The sequence below is a fragment of the Mercenaria mercenaria genome, chromosome 11, assembly GCF_021730395.1.
Source record: "Mercenaria mercenaria strain notata chromosome 11, MADL_Memer_1, whole genome shotgun sequence".
NCBI lineage: Eukaryota > Metazoa > Mollusca > Bivalvia > Venerida > Veneridae > Mercenaria > Mercenaria mercenaria.
The window spans coordinates 52,267,416-52,289,845 of NC_069371.1; the positions used below are offsets into that span (position 1 = coordinate 52,267,416).

General features: G+C 36.8%; 1 protein-coding gene across 6 annotated transcripts in view; it reads right to left on the reverse strand.

Moving 5' to 3' along the window:
* LOC123531629 (uncharacterized) overlaps positions 1-22,430 on the reverse strand; it is a 100,532-nt gene that overhangs the window by 37,159 nt on the left and 40,943 nt on the right. For 3 of the 6 annotated variants that reach the window (XM_045312759.2, XM_045312757.2, XM_045312756.2), the window contains exon 2: positions 17,694-17,841. In XM_045312759.2, the coding sequence (XP_045168694.1) occupies positions 17,694-17,841 (148 nt within the window). Of the gene's footprint in view, positions 1-5,056; positions 5,233-8,253; positions 8,421-16,751; positions 16,925-17,693; positions 17,842-22,430 lie in introns of all 6 variants that reach the window. The other 3 variants (XM_045312753.2, XM_045312755.2, XM_045312754.2) reach the window with 3 other exon arrangements.

The following is a 22,430-nucleotide window of genomic DNA, read 5'->3' on the forward strand; positions in this document are numbered from 1 at the left end:
TCCATATAAATATACACGGCTACCCTAAACACCCTTGATTTCTATAATGAAATAACCGATATGAATAATCAGCCTAAGGTCAACCATCGCGGTCAAGTTGCGTCTACTATACTTATACATGCGCAAGGTGAACAAAAATTGCAATTTCAGCAGTAACTGGTCCCCATATTGCATTCAATAACAGTATACTGTTTCCCTAAAATAAAATATTTTCATAATTATTATTAAATGCATAGTAAGATCTAGCACTAGGGATTGAACATTTACAATGTAGTGGTAACTGAGGATAGTATTTTATACTTTTATGGGTGTAGGCAGGATCTTTGAAACCCTTGAGGTATCAGGTTAAAAATAAAAGATTCCAACATAATCTGTAAAACATCTGTGAAACACTGTAACAACATGTATGTAAAGCACCAGCCAGTAGACAGATCTTTTTCCCCTTCACAGTATGCTGGGGTGGATCAGCTCATCATCCAAGCCACCAGTTTTCTAAAGGAAATGCCAAATTACCAAATGCGTACTTGTTTTAGCCTGAAACCTGTTTGATTAAAACTGACACATAGCACAAAGTGTAGGGATTTTCTACACTGCAACTTCTCTGATGCTTAGATTTATGTTTGTGAAAAATCTTAAATAAGAGGATGAAACTTTATGAAAACTCTGAATGTATCAACATGTAACATGAGTTTATGACAATGACTTAAAGAAGCAAACAAGTGAATGAAATGGATAAAAGTATGAACATGAAGGAAAGACTTTCTCTTAATTATAAATCAATCACATCCTCATTATGCAAGCATGACCACTGATGGAACATATTCTGACAAATGAAAAATGGGCAATAGGAGACACAGGAGAATGGAAATTCATACACCTAACTATATTCAAGAAACATCTGACATAATTTTGAATCAGATCCAGCACAAATACAAATGTATATTATATGAAAATGGCTATATAATCAAGAAAATCAAGATATACTGAGACTAGCTAAAAGCACAGATATTTTAAGAGCTGCTACATTACTTATTTTACTTCGGGTACGTAAAATAATATGACTAAAATTCTATATGGAAAATATTTTCTAAAATAAAATTGGGATAAAAGACATAGATGGGCATGAATAGAAGACAGAAGGATATAGCTGAAAAATATTGAGCTGTTTTCATCTTTAGTTCCTTGTCTTTGTCGGGCCAAAACCATATTTTTGCTCTTAATTTCAATTATACATCCGTTTTCCATAAGAATAAGAAATTTTACAAAATTTTCGTGTTAACAAACCATGCCTTTAATTTTAAGTTAGATCATTCAGGAGAAAAGAGAGGATTAATTCACGTCAAAAATGTTAGCTGGTTCTTGAAAATGAAGCAAAGGGCAATAGGCTGTTGCAACCATTGCATCCATTCATTGGCATCAAAAACAGCATGATGTACTATCTCGAAAAAGTGTTATTAACACTAAGTAAATTTTACAAAGTCTTTTTCTCTGTGTGAGTGTGTGTATAGGTGAGTGGAGGCAGCGGTTGTTAGATGGAGGGATTGGGTATGTTGAGGGGATGAATGAATGGATCTAAAGAATAATACCAGTTAGTGCGAGGAATGTAAAAATGTGTGTGTGTGGGTCGGGAGGGGTGGGGGGCGGAAGAGGGAATGTGATGTGTGGGAAAAGGTTTAAGTGGGACTAAAGTCAAAAGTGGGGGCATGCAGGATATATGTACTAGGAAACATTATGAATTATACATGAAATTTAGAAACATGAAGCATGGCATAAAACTTTCACCAACACTTTCATAAATCTGTCACAGTGACCTTGAACTATGAGTTATCTGACCTTAATTAAACCAAGAGATGTCTGCCCTTTATTAAGATCAATCTTTGTTACAGGTTTGATGGTGTAAGAGGCAATAGCTAAGAAGATATAGTGAAATTGAGAAGTTTGCCAAAAATCTTTCACCTTAGTGCAAGGTTGACAATTATGCCTTCGCCTTGGCAACTTCTTTTTTGAACAGACATTAGCTAAAATGTACTGCCATCAGGGGAGATTACTAAGCCTTTGCAACAGCATCTTATGTGCTCTTTGCAGACAGTTCATAAAAAACAGTGTGTGTTAAATTCTTTAAAAGATAAAGAAAAACAAACAGCTCTCCACAACTCAGCTACATCTAACAAACATGGGACATAACTTGTCTAACACAAGTTGAGCTAAGTGATTCTTTTATGTCTTCTCAACCTAGTATATACACATTATAACAAAATTAAAAACAGCATTAATTCATCTTAATAGAAGAAAGGTAACAAAATGCAAAATACAAGATGGCCAAGATGACCTTATATTGCTCACCTGACTCAAACGGGTACATAAATTTCTTGGTAGAGGACCACTACACAATGCAATATATCATGACACCTAACTCTTGGTCTTGAGGTTTTACAAAATAATTATTTTTAAAGTTAAGAGGACTACTAGACAATACCAAACATCTAAGCTCTGGATCTTGCAGGTTCAGACAAGATTTTTAAAGTTTTTCTTATATAAGTCTATGTACCCTCAAGACAGGGCAAATTTTGACCCTAGGGGCATGATCTGAACACATTTGTTAGAGGACCAATATAAAATGTTACACATCAAATATCTAAGCTTCTGGTTTTGCGGTTTTGGAGAATATGTATTTAGTTTTTCCTTTTGGTTTCCATAGCAACCAGAATTTCGTATGGAATGGGGTTCTTTGAACAAAATTCATAGAAGACCATCTAAGGAACATTCTGGCTAAGTTTCATCAACTTTCACCAAATGGTTTCTGATGTTGTCGGAAGAATTAAAATATGGGTGGATGTACAACAGACAGACAACGACAGTTGGTGATCACAATAGCTCATCCCATGCACTTGGTGTTCAGGTGAGCTAAACATTTATCATATAACTGAGTATGTGGTTTTTGTAACATGGATAGCAATAAATCAAGAGAACAAAATCTGGACTATTCAAAAACCTTGTCATTTAAACTTTAACCTGCTGGTGGCAAGCGCTTCTGCCTATGCGACCAGTGTAGACCAAGATCAGCCTGCACGTTCGTGCAGGTTTAACATGTTCCGCACTGTTCGCTATTCTTTCAGTAAATTTTCATTTTACAACCCTTTGAATAATAAATGGTACTGCCCAAATGATGGACCAGTCCACGTCAGAAATTTAGCAGGCTAAAGGTTAAAAACAGTAAAAATAATGAGCATAAAAAGGTTCAAAAGGGATCACAAACTCTTTATGAGACAACAGATAGCACAAAAAACTGCAGTCAAAATACAGTCGAGTCCACTTAATACGAACTCGCTTGATACGAATTTTCTGATTAAACGAACAAAGTCCGAATTCTCCTGCCGGGTCCTTTTATTTTCTTTGTAAAATTATTTCGGTAATAGCGAACTCGCTTGATACGAATAATCGGTAGATACGAACACATTTTGGAAGTCCCAATAAGCTTAAATATTATACTTTTCCATCTTTTGATACGAATTAACTTTATAAGTCGGGGCCGTTATAAAATGTGTTGAAAATAATAATATGGTCAAGCTTGTGCCGCTTTGTAATTGGACAATGGAGTAGTTCACACCTATTCACAAACAAACACTCGGTCCTTTGTATATCATGTAAATATAAAATAATTTAAGCTTAACTTAAAAGCTTCAATGTTGGCGGTGGATATAATTTGGCGCTCTTGACCTCGACCGCACATTAAAATTTGAATTAATACAGTTTTACCTGTTTAAGTATGACTTTTCTTGAGTAATTTCAATGTTATCTGAATGAATTAACTTAATCAGTTTAAAACTATTCACTACTTTCATGTATCATAATATTGGAATCTATTCATCGATGATACCGGTGATACTGCCCAAATTGCTCGGACAAATTATCTGGTCATACATTCATTAATACGAATTTCGTTTGATACGAACATATTTCTTAGGTCCGGATGAGTTCGTATAAAGCGAGTTTGACTGTATTGTGAAATAGCAAAAAAAGTATTATTGGACCTGTGAATTTCATGTTGTAGCATCACAGTGAACAAGCGTGTGAAGTTTCAATCTGTTCCAATAAAATGTTGTTTAGATATCAGCTTACATAAAAAACTTGAACACAAAGTTGAACAAGAGCTGTCACTAATGGTGACAAATGCCCCCGCAGCACCTTGAACTTTGACCTGGTGACCCAAAAGTCAGTAGGGGTGGTGTACTCATAAAGTACTATCAGCATGTAAAGTTTGAAGGTCCTGGGTGAAGTGGTTCGCAAGTCAAGTGCCTTCATGCAAAAAGTTAACGTTGGCCCCTGTGACCTTGACCTTTGACCTGGTGACCCCAAAGTCAGTAGGAGTGGTGTAGTCAATAAGTACTATCAGCATGTGAAGTTTGAAGGTCCTGGGTGCAGTGGTTTGCAAGTAAAGTGCCTTCATGCAGAAAGTTAACGTTGGCCCCTGTGACCTTGACCTTTGACCTGGTGATCCCAAAGTCAGTAGGGGTGGTGTACTCAATAAGTACTATCAGCATGTGAAGTTTGAAAGGTCCAGTGCAGTGGTTCACGAGTAAAGTGCCTTCATGCAAAAAGTTAACGTTGTGACAAACAGTTGAAAACTCATATGCCTCCCTTCGGGGACATAAAAAGGGGAATAACTTTGTAAAATATGAAACCTGAGAGGTACTGATCGTGTCATCACAGTAAAGAAGTATGTGAAGTTCCAATCCATTCCCATCAGTAGTTACTGAGAAACAAGTTTACCAATTGGGAACTTAGACATTGGTTCAACAGTAGAGCTAAAAAATGCTTTACGACTGTCTTTGTCAATACGCCAAGTGCACCTAAATGGTGGGTTTCAGGAGAAAGCGAGGACAAAATACATAACACAATATAAAAACCCTTTGTTAACCCCCCCCCCCCCCCCAAAGAAATGAAAGCAAATAGTAAAACAATCACACACGTAAATACTTATAATGTAATATAAAAGGTTGAGAAGCGTCCACACAGAAGGTAAACCCAGGACTGACAGATAAAAACAAAAACCTACTGAGTATTGTCAAACTGAATATATAGCCATCTTGTTCATTATTTATCCCATATGTTAAGGCGTATTTCTGCTTTGGTGACTGGTGCTCAAACAACGCTTGAAGTTCAGGAGTCGAGTAAAAACTTTCTGTAAGCCGAGTGGTGATGCCATTTTGATCAGTAAAGCTCCAAGCTATCCTGTGGATGAAAATCATATAACTCGAAAAATCCATGGGCTGCATGCACTCAACTGGCAAAGGCAATGTAAGTGGATATGATAGAATAGATCAACAATTTCTGCTGGCAGCCGGAAGTGAGAAATAAGTCTGCACACTGAGAGAAAGATTTAAGCATGAGACCAAGTAGCATTTTACTACCAATGCAGAAGTTGTCAAGTTGAGATAAAGTGGTACCAGTATACAATTAAGGTATTAGGCCCCTAATAGTAATGTTTAAGAAATGGCATTTGCTTGGTATATTCTTACAGTTGACCGTGCTTCGCACTTATATGCAAATTTTTAAAAACTTTTACCGTGCCGTTTTTTATAAATTTTGTCTAATTTATGGCATTTCCTAAAGCTCAAGTAGGGACAAATTTCAAAGTGGTGGGCTTCATCCAAAACGTTTTCAGGGAATTTATTATTCCATTATTTTTTATAAAAGAAACATCAAACTATTGGTAAACAATCATAAAACTAAAAATAAAAACTGACAATATCATTTTTTCTAGGGTGCCTCGAGTAAAACGGATTTAATCAGACACAATTCCAACTCCAATATTGAAAAATTATGGTCGAATCCTGCGGGTCTGTTTTGAATTTTGCTTACTTCATTCAAAAATAACCTTGGGGCGGAAGTAAAACCTGCCTACATTTCTTCCACAATATGTAATTTTAAGAATGAAGGCAAAATAGAGAACTTTTACCGCATGTAACTCAGTATTTTTAAAGATGTTTTAGAGGTAAATTCACTTTTAATAGCAAACAAGAGCTGTCTCCGTAGGATGACACATGCCCCCGATGGCACTTTGAATGAATAGTTATGGCCGATGTTAGAGTTTAGGACCTTTGACCTACGGAGCTGGGTCTTGCGCGCGACACATCGTCTAACTGTGTCACACATTCATGCATAGTTATTTTAAAATCCATGCATGAATGACAAAGATATGGACCGGACATGCCGATCAATGCACTATCATGAAAAATGATCTTTAACGTCTAAGTGTGACCTTGACCTTTGAGCTACGGACCTGGGTCTTGCGTATGACACATCTTCTTACTGTGGTACACATTCATGCCAAGTTATTTGAAAATCCATCCATCGATGACAAAGATATGGACCGGACACGCCCATCAATGCACTATCCTTTAACGTCTAAGTGTGACCTTGACCTTTGAGCTACGGACCTGGGTCTTGCCCACTGCACGTCGTCTTACTGTGGTACACATTCATGCCGAGTTATTTGAAAATCCATCCATCGATGACAAAGATATGGACCGGACACGCCCATCAATGCACTATCCTTTAACGTCTAAGTGTGACCTTGACCTTTGAGCTACGGACCTGGGTCTTGTGCACTGCACGTCGTCTTACTGTGGTACACATTCATGCCAAGTTATTTGAAAATCCATCCATCGATGACAAAGATATGGACCGGACACGAAAATTGCGGACAGACCGACAGACAGACGGTTCAAAAACTATATGCCTCCCTTCGGGGGCATAAAAATCGCATATCAAATGATTTTTTTCCCATTTTTGTACAATAAATCAATAACAAGTCTTGAAAGCACAGGCAGTGTTTATTTATTTATTTTTTTTTTTTTTCACACAATTAACCTTTTATATGTTAGTCAAATGAAAAAAAAAATTGATGACAAAAAATCCGGTCACAGTATCATATACATTGAAAAGGTGGACTACGCGAGCGTAACGCTATGGAAAGCTACTCGGCAAACTTGTGGAACATTTCAAAATCAATGTTTATACACTAAAATGCAGCCGCTACCTGCATGATTGCACCTTCGAAACATTTAAAGCCTTCCATAAATACTAAACTGACCCCACAAATTGCTTTGAAAAACACAGAACAAGTCTCTACGAGCGAAATATTTCAGTTATCCCCGGTGATTTCATTCCGGATAGTGGACGTGTTCCTGGTTTTTATCACTTCGTTTGGCAGCTGAAATCGTCGGGGATATTTGAAATATTTCGCTCCTAGGGACTTGTACTGTGTATTTCAAAGCAATTTATGGGATCAGTTTAGTATTTATGGAAGGCTTTAAATGTTTCGAAGGTGCAATCATGCAGGTAGCGGCTGCAAGTGTATAAACTTCGATTTTGAAATGTTCCACAAGTTTGCCGAGTAGCTTCCCATAGCATTACGCTCGCATAGCTCACCTTTTCCATGTTTATGATATTGTGACCGGATTTTTTGTCATCGATTTTTTTTTCATTTGACTAACATATATAAAGTATATTTGTGTGAAAAAAATCATATCAAACAAAAAAAATCTACACTGGACCCGTGCCTGTGCTTGAAAGAAGTAAAAACTTACTAGAAAAAAAGGAAAACAAGGAAAAAAATTTGGTCCCAAGGCTTGAACCTACGCCCCCCTGAAAATTGCTGTCAAAGTAGGTTTATGGTAGGAATTGAATACTCTTCAAAAAGGAGGTACTCTATTATGGGCCTAATACCTTAAGTTTGTTGATTGAGATAAAAAGTTATAAAAGTTGAATATTGCAGAAAACAAGTTGAGACAAAGCAGTAAACAAGTTGAGATGTTGAAATAAAGTAGTAAGCAAGTTGAGATTCTGATGTTTTCAAGTTGCTGTTAAAGAGGAATACAGGTTGAGACATTGAAGTGATCAGGTGAGATAAGGAGGATTACCGGATGAGATAAAGAAATAGAATCAGACAGTTGTGACTGAAAAAATAAAAATAAATAAAGCAGTGTATCCCTAGCATTTGAAATAAATTACAAGTATGATATTTATGTTTCAACAAGAAAAAACAAAATCAATGTGGTTTAATTGTTTGTAACTATGCAAGTGTAACTGCATCATAGACATTGTGCTTTGAATCAAAGTACTGTGACACTACTCTTTATATGTGAAAATGACCAGGCCTTTCCAAATGTCACCAGGTCAGTATTAGACAATATTAGTATAAAACTCTGCAGCCAATCAAAACAATTCTATGGATTTTAAACTTCAAACCTATAATATTCAAAGCAAAATTGTATCCACCACTAGTCAATGGACCATACTCTACGGTGTATTTAAAGTCTATTTCAAATTTTTGCTTCATGTAATCAGTGGCTGGGTAAAAATTTCTTGACATCGGAATAACTTCACCACCTGGCAGAATTCTAGACCAACACACACTGCAATATTTAAATTTAGAATCAAAAACTAAAATTTTCAAGCCTTTAGGCCAAACTAAGTAATTTCTGTTTCTGCTACCAGTACCCTGATTGTTCCGAAATTTTTTCTCAGTTACTGTATGTGACTGATATGTAATCCAGCAAACATATAATAATTCATCAGCTCAGTGCAACAAGTGAGTGACTACACTGACATAAGAAAGCAGATAGTCACTCTGCATGATGATTTGCAGCGCAACAAGTAAGTAACTACATTGATATAAGAAAGCAGTTAACCACTTTCTGCATGATGATTTGCAGCGCAACAAGTGAGTAACTACATTGATATAAGAAAGCAGATAACCACTTTCTGCATGATGATTTGCAGCGCAACAAGTGAGTAACTACACTGACATAAGGAAGCAGATAACCACTTTCTGCATGATGATTTGCAGCGCAACAAGTGAGTAACTACATTGACTTAAGAAAGCAGATAACCACTTTCTGCACGATGGCTTGCAAGGCCTTTAAATTATTGTATGTACTGTAGCATATATATTCCCTGTTGGGGCAGGACTTATTAAGTGTTTTTGTTTTCATTCACAAATGAAAATAAATCTCTAACTAGCTCCTTCTGAAAAGATACTAAAAACTTTATTTTAATACATATCAGTTATCTAGCTGAAAAACAAATAAACTCAAATGAATAATAATATATATTTCAATATATATCTAGCACAAACAAAACAATACAATTCAAAATGACTGCACGCTTTGAAAGCTGTCTTGATGCAGTAAAATAACTGAAGTCAGTAGTTTTATGAAGATCTTCACAGCAGATCTGACCTGAATTTAAGCTATTTAAACTCTGACATGAAGTTTGACCTTGACCTTGGACCAAGTGTTCTTTGTAAGCTTAACAACTGATTTAGTATCATAAAAATCTTCCATGCAGTTTAGACAATATAGAGCAAACAGGAAGTTAACCTATCTAATCTCTGATATCGAAAGTGTGACCTTGACCTTGGACCTAATGACCTGGACTGGGCCTTCTAAATATCATCTTGATGAGGTTAACAACTATGCTAGTTTTATGGAATCTTCCAGACAGTAAAGATATGGAGCTGCACAAAGTTTTGACCTCAAGTGTGACGTTGATCTTGGACCTAGTGACCTAGGTTGTGCACTCTGCAAGTGATCTTGGTGAGGTGAACTTTATGAATTTTTCCCCCAGAAGTTTAGAAGATATGGAGGGACACAAAGCTAAGCTATTTGACCTCTGACCACCAAGAGCAATCCTGACCTTAAACCTTATAACCTGAGTTATGTGCTCTGTACATCATCTTGGTAATATACACAAGTATTGCTGGTTTTATGAAAATCCTCCTTCCGGTAAAGAAGATATGGACAGACACAATGGATGGATGGACAGGCAGCTCCCATATACTAATTTAATCTGGAGATACTGTTATAGATCTCTGTGAAATAAACACAGAAAGTAAGATAGGAAACAGTTCTTTTTTTACAAAGTCATTTGCATGCAACTTCTAAATGTACAGGGTTCGTATTTTTAAACCCACTTAAACACGCAGCACCAAATAGGGGCTCAAACTGAATGCTCCACCTGAAAATTTTTGAAGTTCATGACAGCTCTTTTATACATTTTTAAAGACACGATCCAAAACCCTGCAACCCTGCTTGTGAAAATCATAAACAGGTCCAAACTTTGGACATAAAAGGTAGCTAGCTAAGTATCTCCTTCTGAACCTCTAGGCTTCAGATTTTCATACAAAAATTTCATACACCTCCTCAAATGTACTCCTTGCTAATAAAATGACACCTTTTTTTGACCAACAGAAGTGATTTTGAAAGTGATGTTGACGATAATGGTGATGACGCTGATGAAAATGAACGATTATGGCAAAGAACTGATTTTAAATTGTTAAAAAGCCTGCAAAAAACTTGTTAAAGAACTAGGGGAGAAAAAATGTTGGCGCAGATAAATGGTCTGAGATTATTATGCAAGCTGCAGCAATACTTTATCATCTGACTGGATAAACTGGTAAGACGGCCATTTTGGATATATATAATTTATAGACAACAGAAGATTCCTTACATGCTGAACAGTGTATATATAGAGCAAAATACAATAGTAAAACACAAACATGAAAAGCTCCAACATTAAACCCCATTTACCTAAATATTATACCCTATTCAAAAAAAACCCTGAAAGAGCAGTTACAGCAGTGAAATTCACTTTATTTCAGTTTTAATGCCAAAATGGTGGAACTTAAGTCATAATGGCAACTTTCCAAGTTTAATGATGGAGGGAGAAGCAAGGTGCCCTTCTGGGAATTATTTCAGGTATGAAGGAACTATTGCCCTTCCATAAACAAGCTGGATCGCTTTCTTATATATGATATTCTGAGCAATGCTCAAACTTAACAGGGTTGAAGCAAGTGATTCGGTCACAAGGGTCCTTGAAAATCACCCTATAATCACTTCATGTCTAGCATTTACAGCTAAAAAAAACATCTACAAAAGGGATTTTTTTTATTGTTTGGTACTGGTACCCTTCTTTTATCCCTTTACCACACAGAACAGAAGCCAAAGTAACCTCTTTTACATAACACTGATAAGTGATAATCAATAATCAATAATCGGTATATGGCTGATAAAGGTGACTGTCTTATCTGAACAGAGGTGTTAGCATTATTTTGTGATTACACACACTTATGTTAAAAATGTCATTATTTTAATATTTTCTGTAAGTTTGACATTATTTTTGTCAATATAAAGTTTGTAGCAATTTAAATTCTCTTTCCGATGATACAAAATTTATTGTAGTTTCTCTTTGAGTTTCGAAGATATAAAGTGTTAAAGTACGGGAATATATATTTTTAGGCATAAAATTCTGTTTTGGATTAGAATCTACTTTCACATTGAAATTCATATACAATTTCATTTTGATGTTTGAAAGTTTGATTTATAGTTAATAGACTTATCTTCCGAATCGGAATCGGTAAGTATTTATATAAAAAAACAACCATCAAACTGAATAACACTACAAAAATAACGGATCATAAAATTTCTGAAAGTGCAAAAAGATCGCCGAGATCGAGAGTCGTAACCGACTACAGTATTCTTGTGCTAAAAATTAAAAATTTTAAGATAATATTACGTAATATTTTGATGATCAAACGTCGGTACATCACGGGTGACTTCCGCAGCAATTAACTCTTGGGGTGTCATAAAATATTTGAAAGCCGCGGTCCTTCTGTTTTGATTAACACTTCCCGTTATGTAAGGCCATAAATTCCAAGCCATCGTATACACAAATTGTTGTTTAGGGGAAATTCGCATGTATCACGCGTGACCTTCATGACCTAACACATTTAAAAATACTTTGATGTTAAATGGTTGTTATTTTTAGAACGAGGAAAGCCCGCGAACCGGCCAGTTGCAAGCAGTTTTCGCAGTAATTTTCCATGACGTAGCGTCGTGCGCATGTAGGAAAAAACCCCGGTGTCTTTCTTTGCAAAGTACTCGATAAATTTAAATAGTAACCACATGATCTTGTACGTAAATAATGATGACGAAATCCCATATTTTGAGTTAGTAAACATCCGGAATTTGTTTCTTTAGGAAAAGAACGAAAATAAAGCGATTGATTATGAGACACGGGATAAAACGATTCTGTTCAAATGGCCGTTAATCGGTATAATACGTTTCTATCGGGGAACCGATAGACTCGGGTCAATACGTTTCTGTTCGGTAATCGATAGATACGGTGATAAACGTATCCATGTGGGAAAGGGTTAATTAAAATGGATACCACTAAACATCTACATCTGATTAAGAGTCTATAGGTCTAGCCAAAAGTTGTGTCTATTTTTTAAACTATACCCATATGCTTTCACTAAAAAACCCACTCTCCAAAACAATAAATTCTCCACAAAATATTTCTTGTCTTGGAATAAACGTCTATCTACTGGACATAGGGTATGCATCCATGAATGGTTACTCGAGTAACTAAACTACTGGCAGCTAGCCCTATAAGTCTCTGGCAAGGCTCAATGCTAATAACTGGTATAAGTATTTAGATAGAGAAACCGATCAGCCTGGACCATTTTCGTTTGCTTTACTGCTCTTTGACAAGGTAAGATCAATAAACCCATAACCTTTTTAAGCTAAAAATGTTAATGTGTAAGCTGATCCCTGAAGCATTTCTAAATCAATACAGTTGTCTCCCTTTTTGTTAAAATTTTGTACACTATATTATAGCCTATTTCAAATCTGACATGATAATCTCAAGCACAAGAAACATTACGTGAATGTGAAATGGATAAGTTAGAAAATATTAATGCAAGGTGTGACGGGTACAATAATTTGATGTTTAACAAGAGCTGTCAGGAGACAGAGCACTAGACTATTTTGATGCTAAGAAGGCAAACAGGTAATATCTAAGGAAACATAAGAGTGAATCAAGACATTAACCAGACTTAATTTAATGAATATTTCTGCTACAGTAATGCACCTTGTTTCAAATGGATGACGATATGGAAAAACTATTTTAAGTTTGAATGAAATCGATTTAGTAATACTAAAATAGAGTGGCAGTGCAACAACACTATAATTTGAAATTCAATGTCAAAAGGGGGCATAATTTATGAAATATTTGACCTCGAGTTACAGACTTATGCCATGTGATGTCAGCATTGATATACCTGTGTAACTATTTTAGCACGTAAAACAGAGAAAGAGTGATAGTGCATAAAATTTAAGTAAAATTCAAGAAAGATTGGTTCCATAGTTCATAACTTTGTGTCTCATGATGTTGAGATGATATGGAACAACTACATTTAGTTTGAACCAAATTCATTCAGTGATAGTGACTTTAGTAAAAAGGGGGTATAATTCATGTAATATTAGAGTATTGACCTTGTATAATATGATGTGAGTGACGAGAACGAATAATTGTTTTAAATTTGAAGCATATCCATCTCGTATAAATTTACAAAGATAAAGTGAAAGTGCATCAAAACAGAGGTGCAAATGAGGGTGCAGTCACAGGAGCGAGTAGGACAGCCCTCGATACACTTCGTATAGAGAAGTTAACTTCGTCAAAGTCTAAGAAAACTGCACATGTTTGCAATAATTTTGCATGTATATAATGCTGTGATAAAGCAACTGTATGTATGCTATTACAATAGCAGCGATGCAGCAGCAGTATCTTTTCATACGTAGAAACAATTAGTGCCTCTAAAAATATGTTCTTATGAATTATTACATCATTGAACAAGAGCTGTCACTAATGGTGACAAATGCCCCCGCAGCACCTTGACCTTTGACCTGGTGACCCCAAAGTCAGTAGGGGTGGTGTACTCAATAAGTACTATCAGCATGTGAAGTTTGAAGGTCCTGGGTGAAGTGGTTCGCATGTAAAGTGCCTTCATGCAAAAAGTTAACGTTGGCCCCTGTGACCTTGACCTTTGACCTGGTGACCCCAAAGTCAGTAGGGGTGGTGTACTCATAAAGTACTATCAGCAAGTAAAGTTTGAAGGTCCTGGGTGAAGTGGTTCGCGAGTAAAGTGCCTTCATGCAAAAAGTTAACGCTGGCCCCTGTGACTTTGACCTTTGACCTGGTGACCCCAAAGTCAGTAGGGGTGGTGTACTCAATAGGTACTATAAGCATGTGAAATTTAAAGGTCCTGGGTGCAGTGGTTCGCGAGTAAAGTGCCTTCATGCAAAAAGTTAACGTTGGCCCCTGTGACCTTGACCTTTGACCTGGTGACCCCAAAGTCAGTAGGGGTGGTGTACTCAATAAGTACTATCAGCATGTGAAGTTTGAAGGTCCTGGGTGAAGTGGTTCATAAGTAAAAGACCTTCATGCAAAAAGTTAACGTTGGCCCATGTGACCTTGACCTTTGACCTGGTGACCCCAAAGTCAGTAGGGGTGATATACTCAATAAGTACTGTCAGCATGTGAAGTTTGAAGGTCCTGGGTGCAATGGTTCGCGAGTAAAGTGCCTTCATGCAAAAAGTTAACGTTGTGACGAACGAACGAACAAACTAACTAACGGACTAACGAACGGACGGACAGTTGAAAACTAATATGCCTCCCTTCGGGGGCATAAAAATATTAAATATGAAGGCAAGCCAAAAACACAAGATCATAAATTAATACTATCAGTATAGTACAATGATTTTTATCTTTATCAAAATTTAAGCAAGTTTTGACCTTAAGTTTCCCTTACTTCTAGAATAAACAAGAGCTGTCTCCGTAGGATGACACATGCCCCCGATGGCACTTTGAATGAATAGTTATGGCCGATGTTAAATGTTTAGGACCTTTGACCTACGGACCTGGGTCTTGCGCGCGACACATCTTCTTACTGTGTCACACATTCATGCATAGTTATTTTAAAATCCATGCATGAATGACAAAGATATGGACCGGACATGCCCATCAATGCACTATCATGAAAAATTATCTTTAACGTCTAAGTGTGACCTTGACCTTTGAGCTACGGACCTGGGTCTTGCGTGTGACACATCGTCTTATTGTGGTACACATTCATGCCAAGTTATTTGAAAATCCATCCATCGATGACAAAGATATGGACCGGACACGCCCATCAATGCACTATCCTTTAACGTCTAAGTGTGACCTTGACCTTTGAGCTACGGACCTGGGTCTTGCCCACTGCACGTCGTCTTACTGTGGTACACATTCATGCCAAGTTATTTGAAAATCCATCCATCGATGACAAAGATATGGACCGGACACGCCCATCAATGCACTATCCTTTAACGTCTAAGTGTGACCTTGACCTTTGAGCTACGGACCTGGGTCTTGCGCAATGCACGTCGTCTTACTGTGGTACACATTCATGCCAAGTTATTTGAAAATCCATCCATCGATGACAAAGATATGGACCGGACACGAAAATTGCGGACAGACCGACAGACAGACAGACGGTTCAAAAACTATATGCCTCCCTTCGGGGGCATAAAAAGAACTCAACTTCCTCATTTTTATCCCCCAAACTTCAAAATGAGAATTAAAAAAAAAACATTTTTTCTAACCTTATACAGAAAGTTGCCATTGGCTTTTTGGGGATTTCATTTACAGACTAGAGATGCTTTTGAGAAAAGTGCATGTCTCCCACAACTGCCTTATCATCTGTAAGTCAGTCTTTATATACCGTTTACTTAAGAGCACACGTGCATGCGCATTTCTGACACCAAAAGGACCCCTATACTACTTTTAACAAGGAGCTGCGTTCAATAAACGCTTGATGCCCCCTGGTGGCATCCTTGTCGATACAAAGCAACCCAAGTCCAAAACGAGGTCAAGTTCAAAGTTAAGGTCAAACTGAGGTCAGGTGATGTCTAAAAATGAGGAATGGTCACAGGTTACATCTGCATTAGTATCAAGTCATTCTAGTTAGGGGTATTGATGCTAGACGAAACGGTCCCATTTGGTTAACCTCATACGGACGGACAGACGAACAGACAGATGGACAGGATAATCACTATATGTATCACGCATCAGTAGATGCCAGGGGCATAAAAAGTAGTATAGGCAACGTTTTGAGGTCAAAAATGCGCAAGAAATCAGAGCGTTTTTTGGTAATTCAAGGGCCATAATTCTGAAGTGCCTGGACTGATTTGGCTAGTTGCTGAGCACTTATTGGCAAACACATTTTGTTCAAGTTTGGTGAAGATTGGATGAGAATTGCTCGACTTACAGTGCTGACAAACTTTGTGACAGACAGACAGACAGACAGACAGACTGGAGTAAATCAATATATCTCCCACACCACTGTGTGATGGAAGACATAATTAAAGCTTGGAATAATAATGAACTTACAATATTTAGTTGAGAATTTATTGGGGTTTTTTACCAGAAAAGTAAAGCATAAAATTCTACAGAACTGCTTTTTTGAGAGGCACTAATTACCATCAATGAGACTGATCTGTCTTTGTCAAACCTGAACAAACTGAGGAGGCAAGAACTTTAAAAGTAAAAAAATGTAAAAAAATTAAAGAAATATGACAAGATTGTCACAATAAGGCTGAAGATGAAGTTATGTTAGTGCTTTTTTTTTGGTTATATTTTTTTTTCTGATTAAGGACAAAACGACAAATCAACCTTGATGTTAATGCAGATATATACAAGACATTTATACTGAAAGACAGAAAAACAGCTAATGGTTTCAGCTAATCACTACAATCACTCCATGGTTACATAAGATGGGTTATAAGTTTTCATAGCAACAATTTAAGTATGAAAAAAATGTGTTGCTCCAGAAGAATGGCGTTCGTGGAAAGGATCACGCCACATACCCTTCAATGAAAGTGCGAACACGAATGGATCTGTTGCTGATGTCTGGCTGTATTTAAAGGCGAGATGTCCACTTCCAAAATGTTTAGTGGCATACTCTGAATTTGGTGCCTGATAGAAGGACTCCGTAACCTTGTGCGTTTTACCCTTGTTGTCGATGAAATCCCACTGGATTCTGTTGTTTTCAATGATTTCAAAGATTAAAAATATACATAGTAAAATAATCATAGTGCTTTCACCAATTTTTGCATCATTTCTTAGTTCAATGTTAAGAATAACTATTCTGAATCCTGAAACAGGTTGTATATGTTAAATTATTTCACCCACTGTTATCTAAATTGCTGGTCCAAACAAACTTGAGAAAGGTGCATGCCAGAATGCTACTGAGCAAGTTTGATGTAATTCTGACCAGCAGTGTCAGAAGAGATTTAAGAATGTTGGCTTGGGATGTAAAGACCATCCATCTATTCCCTGAATAAAGTCCAATAAGCCATTCAGTCAGTATCTTTTTGGTATGCACACCTTTTAACAGTAATGGTACTGTCCAAATTGAAAGATGGACAAGTTCATTTAAGAAATTTAGCAGGGTAAGGGTTAACTCTTGAAGAAACTAAAATTACATTTTTACAAGAGTATCCTCCCTTACAACAGTTCATGATATTGTATGCATGTAAAATAATATAATTATGTATATACACTGAACTGGAAAAGAAGACAACTGAAATCGCCATTATTATGGAACAACTGAAATTTTGTAAAAATGGTCAGAACAATGATGAATGCAGGCTCAAACTCAGTAAAATTCATATCCTAGCAGAATACTCCACCCAGCTCATTTTTACAGAGGATTACTTTGGCTAAACTTTATTCATGGAGAAAAATGCTCATCTACATTAAAATGAGCTATAAGATTTTAGATTTTATCCGACACTTGACAAACTTACCTGTTTTTAATGTAGTAACTGAGATCAGACCTGCTACCTGTACAGTCCAGTGTGACATCTACCCTATCAGCTGGATCCTTTAGTGTGTCTGGAGTCGGCTTTACTGTTATGTCCCGACTGACTGTTACTCCTGTTTTTCCTAATGAGCCTGAAAATAAAACAGAAATGATTTGAGGATTTAATTTTTTTTTTTAATTAAAAAAAAATAAAAAAATTATAGGAACTGCCACACAATGTAGGTCTACAGTACAACTTTCCATCTTCTACAGTTAAGGAACAACCATCTCTTCTACATGCAGGCATTCACATTGAACCACTTCATCATCTTTCAGCTTGTAACATGCAAATAATTACATGAGAAAATGGCCAATTTAAATCTTCCAATTAAGTAGAGGCACATGTTCAAACAATTCTCAAATTGTCAGAAATGAACAGCACAATGATCATTTTCTCGCTGTTTTCATTTCTTTATATTTCTTCCATTTGCTTGAAACTACTTAACCCCTACCCTGCTAAATTTCTATAATGAACTTGTCCATCTTTCAGTTTGGACAGTACAATTAACTGTCAAAAGGGGGTGCTTACCAAAATGATACTAACTAAATGGTGAACAGTGCAGATCTTGATCAGACTGCACATGGATGTGCAAGCTGATCATGATCTACACTGGTAGCAAAGGTAGTTGTTTTTTGTCTATTTGTTTTGGGTTTAACGCCATTTTTCAACAGTATTTCAGTCATGTAACGGCGGGCAGTTAACGTAACCAGTGTTCCTGGGTTCTGTACCAGTATAAACCTGTTCTCCGCAAGTAACTGCCAACTTCCCCACATGAATTATCAGAGGTGGAGGACTAATGATTTCAGACACAATGTCGTTTATCAAATAGTCACAGAGAACATACGCCCCGCCCGAGGATCGAACTCGCGACCCCACGATCCGTAGACCAACGCTCTTACCTACTGAGCTAAGCGGGCGGGCTTCAAAGGTAGTTGTGTCCAGTATGATGAGGGTTAAACATAAACAGTAGCCAATGGTATATCAGAAGTCTCATATTTTATTTCTTTGTCATAGTTAAATAAGACTATCTTTATAATACCTATGTAATGTATCATCTTCCTTTTACAAGTTTGTGTAATGTAAACATATTAAAGTGGGTGGATTGCGGTTAAGCTAAGTTTACTGACTCTCAATCTGCAAAATTTTTGTTAATCGTAACGTAACGTTTAACCTGAAGGTTGTTAGTTTTATTGCAGTTTTACAAATTCCTTTATACAAGTACAGCAAGGGTTCCATCTTTATTAAACTGGAGAGCAGTCTGAATTGTTGATTCTGTGTTCAACGCTGCGTTTTTGCGACCAGTCTCAACAAAAGCATCTGACTGGCTAATCCTAAACCAAGACTTAAAACTGACCAATAGCAAATTGCAGTCTCAGATCGGTCTTAAAACATGCATCTGATCGGCTCCTTGAAATGCTCCAAACATAGTCCGGTCTCCATACTCAAGTTTAACAGACTCATTTGTGCAGACCATGATCAGCCGATCTTGGTCTGCACTGGTCACAAAGGCAGAAATCACTTACAGCCAGCAGGCTGAAGGTTAAGACATATCCAGGAGTTGCCAGTGTGCACTATTTCGCACACTCATTTTTGTATTAGAAACTTCTGTTTACGTTGATAATTTAGCAGAACACAGTGAATTGATTTTTTTTTAATTTTTTTGATCAATAAATATTTATAGATGTAATAAACAATGTGACTGTTAATTGCCACATATGAGTTGCTTAATAAGTGAGGTTTTATCAAATGAAATGCTGAAAAATAGTAACTACCTAACTTTGTCTCAGGCATACAAAATCGGTCATTACTCGCAATGAAATCATTGATAAGTATTCAAAGAGTAATTATTTCATTTCATTATATATATCAAAGAATATCCAAGCAAAGTTTTAGAAAATTTTCTGTAGGATATTATGTCATTAACCCTTACCACGCTGGACACGATTGTTTCTGCCTTTGCCACCAGTGTAGATCATTATCAACCTGCACATTTGTGCAATCTGATCAAGATCTGCACTGTTCCCCATTCAGTTAGAATCTTTTTGGTAAGCACCCCTTATGGTACTGTCCAAACTGAAAGATGGACAAGTTCATTATAGAAATTTAGCAGGGTAAGGGTTAACCCTCGGACTATCTAGGCTTCAGTTCGCAAGCTTACTGTAAAACTCCACATCCAACACACCTGCGAGTTACTGATCCACATAGATTATTATCATAAATTAAGAACTTGTATGACACAAACAAACATGATTTATCTAAGTGTTTACATTTTGTTATCTGCTGCCATATTAGGTCACCATACAAGACAGTAAGTTTAATCAATGACTTGTCCCCTGTTCATAAATCTACTCCTTTAATCTGTCTATATTTGAGGACTTCAATATGCATTAATAAAATTATTTAATTTTTAGACGGAGCTGCATCCCTTTATAGTTGAATATATTCAACATCTGAATGCATCAAATTATTGGCCTGACAAAGCAGTTGTGTTTATGTGCATGCATAATATCGTTTTCTATTCTGCACAAAGTTATGTTATTTTAAATTACAAGAAAACAGGGGTGAAAACACCAACTGTCTGGCTTGCCCAGCTTGTGTCAGAGCCAAAACGGACAAGTGATATTTCACAATATAACCATTACACAGATAAGAAAATAGTTCTTCGCAAAAACGGCAAGTGCAAATAAGATTTTATCGCTCGACAAACAACACAACTGCATCAAAATTAATGTTCCCATAAGAAACCTGATGCAGCAAAATAAAACTGTTTGAGTAATCAAAACATAGCGTCCTTTCATGTAAATACAGTGTACAATAGTCTGTCATATTTTCATAACATGACAAAATGTTTGAACAGCGACTAAGTAAACGAATCTAGACAACAGCTGAAAGTCTTCAATTTCAACATTTCAACCTAAAATCAATTTCACTGTGTGATAACAAGTCATGTAATCTTTCAGTTAAAAGAAATAAAACATATGCTCACAGGAAATAGATGAAAAGAAATGATTTTTCAACTTCTTATAAAGTATGTCATCAGCAAAGAAGTATTTTTGCTTTTATTTCAAAGTAAAAAAAAAAAACAATGACACCTTGAACACAAATGAGATAATATGGCAACATTCCAGCTTTTTTTTATGGTGGGCGATGACCCGAGGTGCCACTATGAGAATTATTATAGGCAGGTACTTGTGTAGAAGCACCAGGCCAATCCACAAGCCAGCCAAATTTATTTATTTTATTTGGGTTTTACGGCACACCAACACAGTATAGGTTATATGGCGCCAAACAGGACTACAAATTTTGGTTTCGTATCAAACCTCAGAGACAAGTGGAAGGTGATTTGATGTTACCAACCTGAACTGCCCCTGTCTGCCCTTAGATTGATTTGATGTTACCAACCTGAACTGCCCCCGTCTGCCCTTAGATTAATATATCAAATAGTAGCAATACTGGTAAAAGACAATGATATTTCTTGTTTGGTGACATTTCGGATTAAAGGCAATCATAGATGTCCTTTCGGCATTGTAACTGAGGAAAATTTGTATCAATCTTCCACAGGGCTTAACAAGGCAGTCTGAAAGACAGCTATATCTCCACCACTGTTATAGATAGTAAAAGGGTTGATGGTATCGGGTGGAACCATTAAACATTCGAGTTGTGACCTTGGCCTTTAGCTGGCAGGGGTAAATTTTGAATATTGACTTGATAAATGGAATATTACACTTAATCATCATCATCATATCCAGTGTTTATTTGTCGACTGCTGCGGGTGTCCCAGTAACTAGGGTAGGCAGCAGGTGGCTAGATTGTTTAACACCACGTCTCCATGCTTCTCTGTCATGTGGGTCAAAGCTGTCAAGGTTGTAAGCCTTCAAGTCCCGCTTGACACATTCCAACCAGGTCTTTTTAGGTCTCCCACGTCCTTTGGAGTTTGGTATGGACATAGGGCTGTCATTGATTGGGTCTTTGTCATATCGACGATACTGATATATCAGAAGACAGATATCGACGATACATCGATATATCGATTATTAAGCTAGTGTAACAACCTATTTGTTCATGTACATGCTATATACCTTCTTGTTAATGTTATTATTAGTTTAATTGCATGGTTTTCATATGTTTTATTTGTATTTATGTATTTCCCCATACAGGTAGTGCCGACTAGTTGGAAAAGACTGCTACGGGACAAGTTTAGACATGACCTTTATTGACAATTTCCGTTACTTAGGGCGCATTTTTGCAGGCAGAAAAGTTGTTTTAGAGGGTCTGAGTGTGTATCTGGATAGTTTTTTTTCTCTGTGTAAAATATCGATTTTTAAAAATGGGAATCGATAATCGATCGACCAAAAAATATCGTTGATACATCGATATCGTTTCTATCGATGACAGCCCTATATGGACATACTCAAGATTGAGTTGATGCATGAGGATGCACGAATGACATGGCCATACCACCTCAGGCGTCTGGTACGAATAGCCTCTGTCACCTCCTGTAACCTTAAGTCATATTAAAATCCTTCAAGGGGTTTGTTTAGTAGATACAGAGCAGACATAAAATGGAAGGCTCAAATCTTTGACCCTGAGTTGTGACCTTGATCTTGAGCCAACCTTGCTGACCCGTGAGTTCTGCACATTGTCTTGATGAGGTGATAAATTGACCAAAGTTTCATGAAA